Genomic DNA, 12,045 nt, shown 5'->3' on the forward strand with positions numbered 1-12,045 from the left:
TCTTTTTAAATGAAATTATCAGACATCAGAGTAACTCATTTTACTTTGGAAGTTCCGAGCTTCGTTCTGTAAACAGTTCTGTCCTTCGAAAAGTTCTGTAAAAAAAAAAAAAATTGGCAGGTAGCTAGCTGCACATACTACGAGACTATTCAGAGCATGATATACCACCAGATCTTATTGTAAGGTTTTTTTGTATTGGAAAAAAAAAAAAAAAAGAAAGAAAGAAAGAAAAGAAACTATGTGGTTCTTTTTCAAAAAATTTTCCGAATAGCTGTCTCCAAAACCAAGATATCATCAATAGATCATCAATTTCTTTAAAATCCACTTTGATAAACAGAACAGAGACCATATTACTCTAGATAATATAGGTATAAAGCAGTAGTTAACCATTTTTGGAGAAATTCTACAGAGACATCTTGTAAGAGTGACTGTAAGATGACTTGTGAAGTTATTTGAGTCCTTACCTCGCTTTAGTATAAGGATAACAAAAGCTTTTCTCCAGGTCATTGGAAACATACTTCCTTTCACACTACTCCCCACATATAACTCTCTAGGTGTGCATGAATAAAATACTGTCAGCAGTTATCTGGCCAACACCACCATTAACACAATCTGCATTATTCATGTCATCATTTCTCACTAATAAATGCCTCCAGAGCTTAACATTCTAATCAGATTTTAAGAACATTTCTTCCACAGCTAAGCAACCAGTACAAAGGATATCAATCATGGGCAAAATCCGGTTCTTGATTTAGGAGACTTTGCGAGGAAATTGCGGCAGTTCCACAATATTAGAGTAGCCATCATTGAGTAATTAAGACACAATAACATGCTGAATAAATACTAATTCAGAAGTCAAACAACAAAAATCAGCGTTATATTTTCAAAATTTCCACAGGACTAGTTTCGATGGTTTTACCAAACCACCATCCTCAGCTGCAAAACCGCAGATGAACAAGATAGGAAATAATGATTACATAAGATAAGAAAGCCTGGACAAAAATAAGCAAGTGGCGCCATCTGTTGGTGAAACCAGGTTTGGTAAAACCATCGAAACTAGTCCTGTGAAAATTTTGAAAATATAACGCTGATTTTTGTTGTTTGACTTCTGAATTAGCATAATTGAGTACTTATGTTGCCAATGCTGCTGCTTAGTTAGATGAGGAAGGAGACTTTTGGGTAATTCCAATCCCTTTTCCATTTCCGCATTCTCAGCATTCAAAGGAGTTCAACTGATATCTTGAGTTTGGGCTGCTTAATTTTTTTCATAATTTTCCTATATTTAGAAATACTTTTATTTTCAGTTTCCTGCTGAATTATTGCTTCTTTTTTTGGTTTCAGATGAAGTACTACTTTTAGATGATGTTTGTGCAGTTTCTTACAGTATGTGCTTGTAGGAATTTAGAGTTATTTTCACTAATAAGTTAAGTCTTATGCTTTCCTATAAGCCTCCATTCCCCTAATTGTCAACGCCAGAATATTTAAATTTGTTAGCATCCAAATTCTACTACAAAAGGAGGAAAAAAGGTTTAAATACTGAGTCCTAGAAGGCAAAGTTAGAGAGTATGAACAAGCACCATACCTCTATAGTGCGAGCTTCTAGTTCTGAATTTCTTGTTGGTTAAAGTGGTGTAACAGCCTATCTTTGCTGCCACTAGATTCGACGTGGTTTTAGGTAACAGGATTATCTTAGTCCTGTAGAGTAATTCTACTGCTTCTTAATATCTCCGAGATTTTAGTTTAATTCTTGTTATTTGAGTTATCGCTCGAGTGAGACATAGTTTGTTAGTGTCAAATTGACCCATTGTGAATTTCAAAGAGTTTAATAAGGGGTTCTTTTTAACCCTTCTCCTGTGTGGTTCCTACACATACTTCAGCTGTCACTTAAGAAGATAAACAAGTAGATATTACATGATAATAACTGTCTGTGAGCCAGTTGACTTTACCAATTTTACAGCGTAAAAATTATTTGAATGTTGCCGTGGATTCCCTACCCTCTTAGCTTCTGCATATGATATGAGATATATATCAGAGAAATATTTTGAAAAGAAAAACTTATCTTTAAACATTATCATATTACTTTCAAATAATTTTTATGCTCTTAAACAAAAGGGGGAAAATGATTATCTGCCTCCTCCCGAAAAATCACCAACCACTGACCACTGGCAACTACTTTTTCACCAAGCTAAAATATGAAAGAGAACCAGTTTCAAAAATGAGTTACATAAAGAATACATAAAACAGCAAGCAATTATTAAAAATTTCAAATGCAAGAAACATCAACAATAAAAAAACTCCTCCCATCCCCGATTTTCCCAGGTACATAGCAATTTGTTTTCACTTAAAACGTAAGAGAATTGCAGGTATTTGGCATTGTGAACAAATTTTGATCTGTAATATTCAATCCTTTGAGAAGTACAACTTTATAAAATGCAAATTTTTGCACTCTGTATTGTTGAACAAAATGTCATATTGCTGAAAAAATGAAAAAAAAAGACATGCTTTCTTTTCCAACAGCCAACAAATTCTACAGTCCCATTATGATACCCTACAGAAAAAGAAGAAAAAAAAAAAGGTACTCAAATGCATTGAAAATAAACACAAATTAGGAAAAGACAGTCAAATTTGAAGGCAGAAATCAGCTCTCATCTGCTATGTGTGTGTTGTGCATACCTAAATTACCACACAAATAAGCTTTGGTGATTTCATGGGTTATCTGTTTTGCTTCATGAACACTTTTGAGAGAGCTGCAGATAATCAAAAAGAACCAAAAAAATAAATAATATAGTTTACAAAAATTCCTACAGTAATATTTTCCCTAAATTTAATTCTTCACACAATTTTTTTTAATCACATTCCACATACGCAACTGGATTTCTAACACCATCAGCAACTAACTAAAAGTGCCAGAAATGAAACTTTGAATTTATTAAGGTTAACCTATTTTTCCCATCATTTTTTATGACAGAAAGACCTTAAAAAATGCTGTTTTTAACAATCTATCTGTATTTGAATAGCTAATACAAAAAAGCCACTATTTGTGAGAAATGTGCACAAACCAGTTATGAGGTGCATTTAAGTTGAAACAAATGTCTGAAAAGTTATGGATAAACAAATTATTACACATGTAAACCACATATACCCAAATTAATTTTTGTCTTCAAAAAATTAATTAAAAAAAAGACAGAGGAACATATATGGTAAGAGCTCAGCTATCCAGAAAGAATACATGAAAATTCTAAATAAATTGTGCACAAGAAGTGCCACTCATGATAAAAAAGTCAAATGAATATTTGTTACCAACTTGAATACCAAATGCCTACATTTAAATTACACTAGAACCTCGAGATACAAGTTTAATTTGTTGAAGCATTGAGCTCTTATAGCAAATTTCTCATATCTAGAAACAAATTTTCCCATTGAAAATAATGGAAATCTAGTTAATATGTCCTGCACCCCCAAAAATATCAATATAAAAATCAAGTTTCCTAATAAATAACACTAGTAAAAATAATATAACCCTAGTTAACAGTGTACTGGCTGGCGATAAGGATGTGGGGAAGACAAAACGGGTTACTATGGGAAAAGAGAGTCTACCTCTGATTCAGGAAGGCTCTTTTCTTGGGAATTTTACTCCCTCTTCTAGGAGTTTTGGACGGTGCTTGGAAGTAACAGTAACCCCTTTGGTCACATCAAGTTTCTTAATTTCTTCCTTCTGCTTCAGAATAGTGCAGATTGTCGATGTGAAACGACCATAAGTCTTTGCCAATTCTGTCACTCTTACACCCTGCTTATGTTTATTTATGATTTCTTTCTTAATTTAAAAGGGCATAGCTTCCTTCCTTTTCTTTGCAGCAATACTTGAGGAAAAAGTATTCTTGGGGGGCATCGTGAAATAATTATTTTCACATTAAATGTAAAAAACAATTAATCAAAGAACACTGAGTGACCTGACGAGGGAATTCCTCAGTCGAGTCAGATTGAGAAATGTAGCACGTGCACCAACAGCCTGACTCATTCCTCGTTACTCTAGTCAATGCTCGTATTTAGAGACAAATTTTTTGCTCATACTTTCCTTGTATCTCGAATTTCTCATATATAGAGGTGCTTATATCTCAAGGTTCCACTGTATGTGACATTTTGTAAAGAAAAAAAAAGAGCGTATCCGACAAACAGCAAAGTAAAGCATCATATTTAATTATGAAATTGCATCAAATATGAAAACTGGCAGATATCTCCCAAAATGTGCACCACTCATTTTAGTAGAAGTCAGAAGAAACAAATCATTCTTTATTTAGTTATATAATCAACATATAATAAGTGGCACGCATAACATATAAAACTTAATCACTCTTTTTTGGGGGGAGGGGCATTGAACAGCTAATGTATTCATTTTTACATAAGTCATACTTTTCTTGATGCCAGGATACCATAATTTTGAAAATACTCTACTGCAAGTGGTTTCACTGAAGACAAGTGAATTTTTAATATTTAGTACAACTGAAAAACAGATAAATAACAGTTAACTTGTTTTTCACAAAAACTAAACCAACTTATCAAGAATTAATTAAGTCTACACAAAGCCAAAGCATTACATCATCCTTAATCACTATTGGTGGTAAATTGCCCTGTTTGGGAACAGTTTCTACTCAATTCAAATCGTATTCTTATTTGTTCTTTAGAGTGGAGTTACAAATATTTTTCTAAAATTCAAAAATATTCCAATTACTTGAATTTTCTGGTCAGCTGAATGACAGATAATGGGGCTTCTATTGCATCTAAAAAGACAAATTTATCTAAAGGGGAAAATATTGTAGAAATTTACAGTATACACTTACTATAAGATGAGAGCTCTGATGCACATGGAGAAAATGCTAAATAACTTCAATAATAAAATTGTTTCCTTAATTAGAATAGGTTAATAATATAGTATATCTTTGTTAAAATGTTTACTAACATATAAGAAGAAATTCTCATTAAATTTGACAAGCTGAATTTTTCTGGAAACCAAAATATTTTTTGTTACATTCAAAAATAAATGCAGATCACAGACATTTGCAGATTAAGCAATAATGAATAATTGGCATATACTGCAGTTAAAATGCCAGTTTTTAATAGCGAATATTAGCTTTACTAAAAACAGCTTTTGAATTATTTTGTTACATTTGGACTGCACTAACAATGGATTCCCTCACTGTGTTAAATCTGATAATCAAGAATGTAAACACATAAAAATACTGTTTCACAAAATGAATTTTTTTTTTTTTTTGTTTTTTTTTTTTTTTTTTTTGTTTTTTTTTTTTTTTTTTCTTCCAGTTTATAAGTCTACAGCAATGGCTTTTTTTTTTTGGGGGGGGGGGGGCGGGAACCTAAAATATTACAATATGGCAAGAAACCAATATACAGGAAATAGAGCATGATAACTACTTACAATAAAAAGTAAAATCACATTTAGTTGCATATAAAAACATGAAGGAAATATTTTAATCTTTTATGATTACTTACCCCATTCCTTAGGTGCTTCACCTGCACAATCCATTGGAACTTTATCCATACACTTTTTATGAACATTAAATTTGCAGTCTGCAACAACAATGATAAAGCTGCATTAGAAATTAGTAATACAAAGAAATGAGAAGTTAAATGTAAATAATTATGCCATGATCTGCCTATTACAAAGTTATTCCTCTAATATTCATCATGGTACTTTTAAACATATTAAAATTAAATATAAATAGCTTTGCCAGTTTGTTTAATAAAACAAAGATGCAAGTAACATCCAAAAAGTAATATACTTGTCAACTAACCAAAAAAAAAAAAAAAAGACTGAAACAAATTAGATGAACAAGACTTGTTTGATTCAAATGTACACATTTGGAGCATATTATTTCATTTAGGCACTTATCATAGCGGGAAATGAGTTTTTATACATCTCTATCTACCTCCAATTCATTGAGAAATGCAGTTATATCATTTGCGAAACTCTTCACTTACAGACTACTGAATTATTACTACTACAATTAACTATGTTACTATTAAATTATTATTACTACAACTATCTTCCATGGCAAAGCTTTGCTATGTATTTTCTATTCACATAACAGTTACTTCAGAACTTTTAGAGGAAGTCTGCTGCTTATTGAATTAACTTGTCCCCATCAATTATTATCTTTGCACTGCTGACAACAATAACATATAGCAAACAGTGCCATATCAAACACTGTGATAAAAGTACACAAAAGCTAAAGCAAGTGACAAAACTACACAAAAAACTTATGTTCTGGTATGATAAATATCTGAGTGTTGCAAATGCTTTTGTGACATAGTAGAAGGTATGGACATTGGAAAATAAAATGTTCTGTTCAATTAATTTCTTTTGTTCTTTTTTTAATACTAAATGAGTGCTATTTTTACTTCCTTGTACAAAGTAAAGAAAGTATTGTAATTACGAAAAATGATGGGCACAATATTTCATCATTAATATTCATTTTGACCACTACTGAATGCAATTTAATGATGTTTTTGCTTGACATCTGTACATAAGAACAGAATACAGGACTGTTTTTTCCCAAACGAATTACAAAACTGATTTAAAATAAATTCAGAAGAGATTGTTTCATGGCATCTATATGTATGTATGTATCATAAATATCTCAAAATAAATAGCCTCATAATACTGAAATTTTATATATAGGACTGCTATAGCATGTAGTTCAGCACCTCCATTTCTGGTAGCAATCTGCCACACCAAAAGTACGTAAATAAATATATATACCCACTCTGTTACTCGACTCAGTAAACTCAGTTTTTTTTTTTAAATTCTTATATGTTGGTACATTGTGCATTTTTTTTGGGGGGGGGCTTTAAAAATGATTGAATCATGTTGTTATTATCTTTCAGTTAGGGTTTTATGCCTTTAATCTGCATGCAATAGTTGTAAAATTATCACAATTTAAAAGCTGTTAAAGTGCAGCTAAGCCTTTTTTTTTTTTTTTAAACCATAGCAGCCATTTTGATTTACATTTAAAACTTAGCAGAATAGTGAATTAAGTCTTTCAGCACCTTTTTACCAAATGGGACAAAAAGGAAACTGTTAGTTTTGCAGACTGAAAAATCTGTCTTCTTGCCTGCTGGCTGAACTGCTTGCTTTTGCATAGAAACTGAAATTTTAATAGCAAAATTGTTTTTTTAATTATTTTAACTGTATTTGGTGTTTTATGTTTTTCTGTAATTTTCAATTTTTATTGAAAATATTTTGAGTGTTTATGAATTTTTGCCTTTCCGCAAAATGAAAACTGAATTAATTGAATGAGAAATACATTTCTAATGAAATTCGAGGAAATAAGTTTAAAAATGATGCAGGTAAAAAATGTGTATAATTTAATATTCTGTACAAGGAAGTCATGTGGTGCACACATCAGATTTTTTGGATATGCTGTATTCTTCTTAAACAAATTTGAATGCAAAACAACAGAAAAGAACATTTTCACTGATATGTGAATGATAGGAAAAGATTATTTTTACACATAACATGAAAATTTAATTTTTAATTATCTTGTTTACTTGCTTTTAATTCTTTACAGATCCTTTGATATTAATAGCAATATTTAAATTATTATAATGTAATTCTAAAATCATATTCATACACAAGTTCCATTCTAATGGCATCAATAAAAATCTTAGTAAAAGTATAAACAAGAACATGGCCAATTATAAAAGCATGATAAAAAGAACAAAATTCTCACTATACCAGTTATTATTACCCAAAAGAAACTGAAAAATATAACAACTTACAATTGCTATTATCATCCATTTCATATTCCATGTAATAATATCTAAAATGCAGGAGCTATTATTACTGATAATCTGTTGATAAAAGATCATATATTACCAGCAAAGAATTTTCTGAGCTTCCAGTAAAATATGAATTTAATATTGATTTGATTTCACCTTTTTCAAAAATGTTTTACTCTGGATATTTTCTGAATTAAGAATTTTCACTGTATTTCTTCCACAAGGGAAGAAACCATACTTAACTATAATAACAATTTTCTTTTAATCTAAGAGCTGAACTTTTAACAAATTTGTAAATAATTAAGTAGCATCTTTACTGCAATTTTATTATGAAAATAATTTAGCAATTTTTGACACTGTTCCACATAAGAAAGCTTCATGTAATGGATCTAACTTTACATAATTTCCATTAAGAATTCATTTGTGTCATATATGCATCAAATTGTTATACAGTCAAAAGTCTTTAATCCGGACTCGTCGGGACTTCGGCGATTCCGGATTATCGATTTTTCCGGATTATAGATCATCAGTTTAAATCTGGTAAGATGGCATGCAGAAATTATAAAATTAAAAATATGAAACCGTAATTTATAAAATAATGAGCAATTAGGATCTAAAGGGTATCAAAATTTACCAAAAAAGAAGCCTAATATTTATTTGTTTACTTTATTAAACATTTCTTTCAACGCGCGGATGCGTAAAGCATACCTTACGCATAGCCGAAATTAGAAAATTGCAACCAGAAAACTATTTGATTTGTATTCGTGGTATTTGATAAACAGATTTCGGAACGGTTAGATAAACAAAGAATATGCCTTTATCCATTTTTTGTAGCAATTCGTTTTTTGTTTGATGGACATCGAAACATACTTTCGTTTTCTAGATCCTTTGGGAGCTCCAGCATCGGAAATTCTATTTGACATAATCAAAAGTTCAAGCTTACTTTTAGAAAATTGCTCTTACAGTCTGCAAAAAATAATAAGCCGGATCCAATTCGAAGATTAAGGAACAACGCAATCATCAACATTAACTGAAATAGATAATTAGATAATTTTAGCTTATAGCGTCCGTTATACGTTAAACGCGCACGCGAAAACGTATTCTGCACTTGCGCAGACGCATATGTGCAGTCGTAAATGTCTTGGGCGCACGAGTAAAACGCCTATGCGCATGCGTCAATGCGGCGCATGCACAGAAAGATTTTAGCTTTGAGGTCCGGATTATAGATCATTCCAGATTATGGGTGTCCGAATTAACGACTTTTGACTGTATATATTATTTATAAAAATTCGATTTTATATTGAAATGACTCAAATCAGAAAACTCCCGATATACCCAAACACTTAAAAAGACAGTATTTTCCATCGAGTTTTGGTTTTGTAAGGGAATTGGAGTTTTTTTCACATAGTTCATAAATTCCGTACCAACTGCATACAAATTGCATGAACAGTGTTTCTACATGCATTAAAACTGTAAGAAATTCAGAACTTTTTATTTAAATTACCATAAACAGATTAATTGCTTTAAAAGTATTTTTTATGAAGAATCCATGGAACATGTTTTGTTTTAGGGAATGAGACAATAAAAAGTTAACAAAAAATATAACAAATTTCAACGATCTTATTCACTTAAATGCCAAGCTTTTTAAATAAAACAATGTAGAGTAAAAAGTATGGAAAAAAGAAGAAGGAAAAGAAAGGACAAAAATTATCACATCAGAATTATTTTAAATATGATTAAAACAACAAATAATGTAAACTTTATAAAACTAATAATGACATAAATAAATATAATACCATAAGATAAATAAATATATAATTATAGACTGCCTGATTAGAGTAATATACAGTAAATATATTACTCGGTAACTCTGAAAATGACCTGCACAGAAAATCAGTTTAAAGGATATGTCCCTTTAGTATTTTTTGTATGGCCTGGCAATTTCCAATTGCTGCACATTACATGGAAGTTCAATCTTAACAGATCGCACGCACTGGTTATATATGAAATACATGAAAAAAATACTCATATCTTTTATTTAACATCTTATTTTTAAGTACTCTAATTGCTGCCAATCTCCACACATAGATAAATTCATTCTTAAATTCATGGAGGCCAGGTATTTTCAAAGATACAAGGTCTACCTAAAAAGTACCCAATCTTGAATTTTCCTGTGCATAGTAGTGATGGTGCCACTTTGCACAGTGGAAAGAGCTTAATGCACATGCTTCAATTTTTTCTCGGCACTTCAGTCAGTCGTTGCCTACTAGTTGTCAAGTGAATTTTTTTTTCCTAAGTGTACACTGAATTTTGATTTCTGTTAAAATGACTGAATGAGTTGAACAATGGTAATGTAAAACATTTTGTCAGAAACTTTGTGATTCTCAAAGCAAAACAATTCGTTAGTTTAAGCAGGTGTTTGGAGATGAGGCTATGAGAGTAACACAAATTAAGGAGCAGTTCAACTGATTCAAAAATGGTTAGACACTGGTGGACAATGATCAGCATTCAGGGAGGTTACAAACAGCTCGAAATGCAGGTGCTGTTGAGAAGACAGAAAATCTAATGATGGGAGATCGTCGTTTGACCACATGAGAGATTGCCGAACAAGTTAAGATCAGTAAATATTCTGTACATGCAATTTTGAGTGGTAATTTGAACATGCACAGAGTGGCTGCGATATTTGTGTCCAAGCTTTTGTTGGCAAAACAGAAAGAATTTTGTCTTGAGGTTGCACAAGACCTGCTGACACTAATCGTGAGTTTCTAATAGCATGATAACTGGAAATAAGTCATGGGTGTATAGTTACGACTTGAAAAAAAAAGCAGTCATCGCAATAAAAGCATCCCAGATACCGAAGGCCAAAAAAACGCAACAGGTGATGCTAACTATGCTCTTTGATATCCAAGGAATTATGTGTCAAGAATGCATGCCTGAAGGGCAAACAGCGAGAAAAGAGTACTATCAAGAAGTTCTCTGCCGACGGCGTAATGCAGTTAGGTGAAAAACACCTGACCTCTGGACTGCAAAAAATTGACAGTTGCATCATAATAATTCATCTCATTTACCACATGTGATAATTCACCACATCTCATTCACCACATGACACTTTCTTGGCAAAACATGGAATTCCAATCATTCACTAACCTCCCCCCAGACATGGCTCCTCGGAACTTCTGGTTGTTTCCGGAATTGAATGCATAATGCAACGGTGAAGTTGAACACCATTCTGAAAGAAGCCTGAAAGTGTTTTCAGCAGTGGAAGGAATGGGGGGTTAAGCGCGTGGAGATGCAAGTGGCCTACTCTGAAAGAAATTAAAGTCCCAATCCTGTCATGCGAGTAATATATTTTTCCTAGCTAAAAGTCAGGTACTTTTTACACAGACCTTGTGTTAGACTATTATAAATTATTACTAGAAAAAGCATAAATGCTACTTTAATAAAATTTGATATGAATACATAAACCACTCACCTTTACATTGCAAACCTTGCCTAATAAGTCCTTTAAGTAATTTCTTACAGTGTTGACAAACTGTAGGCCTAGTATAAGAATGGACAACAAATGTATGGGGAACTCTTATGCGGCCTGCAAGTTCTCTTTCTACCCAAACTGGTCGTCCCATATTTAAGGACGGTGATCTGGCACGACTTGGAGATGATCCACCAAACTAAAAAAGTTACAAATTTATAAACTATGTGAGATAACTAAGATAATAAATTTATCATGGAGAAGAGAAGGTAAAATTGAAGGGTGTTCAGGGGTAAATCATGAAATTTTGCAGCCGGATTCCCATTACCATGTTCACAAAAATTTTGTGGCTTCAGATTTATACTAATATTTCACAAAAGTCCAGCATAAACAGAATACTAATAAAAATAGTTAATAAATAATTTATAAACATTATGTCTTTTTAATTGATACTTAGCTTTATGAAACAGTCAAATTTTGTCATTAATATCAATGCTATTTCATGAGATCAAGATTTCTATTTCAATGTAAAGTGTTTCGATAAAGACAGTGTACATACACACAGATTTTTTTGGTTAATGCACTGTCTGTAGTCTTTAGTTAATGCACTGTCTGAACTTGAAAATGTGTAGCCATGAACATTTTCAAGTTCAGAAAAGAGTTATTTGCTTTTTTTCATATTCAAGAAATCTAATACAGTCAAAAGTCGTTAATTCGGACACCCATAATCCGGAATGATCTATAATCCGGACCTCAAAGCTAAAAACTTTCTGCGCATGTGC

At 31.8% G+C, this 12,045-nt stretch overlaps 1 protein-coding gene across 8 annotated transcripts in view; it reads right to left on the minus strand.

Annotated features, from left to right (window-relative positions):
• Positions 1–12,045, minus strand: part of LOC118197575 (serine/threonine-protein kinase D3-like) — a 153,753-nt gene that overhangs the window by 94,355 nt on the left and 47,353 nt on the right. For all 8 annotated transcript variants that reach the window (XM_035369102.2, XM_035369104.2, XM_035369106.2 and 5 more), the window contains 2 exons: positions 11,267–11,462; positions 5,506–5,583 (listed from right to left, as the gene is read on the minus strand). In XM_035369102.2, coding sequence (XP_035224993.2) covers positions 5,506–5,583; positions 11,267–11,462 — 274 coding nt within the window. The remainder of the gene's footprint in view (positions 1–5,505; positions 5,584–11,266; positions 11,463–12,045) is intronic.

The sequence above is a fragment of the Stegodyphus dumicola genome, chromosome 4 (assembly GCF_044657685.1).
Source record: "Stegodyphus dumicola isolate Sdum_Otavi_A_Nest chromosome 4, ASM4465768v1".
In the NCBI taxonomy this organism is placed as follows: Eukaryota; Metazoa; Arthropoda; class Arachnida; order Araneae; family Eresidae; genus Stegodyphus; species Stegodyphus dumicola.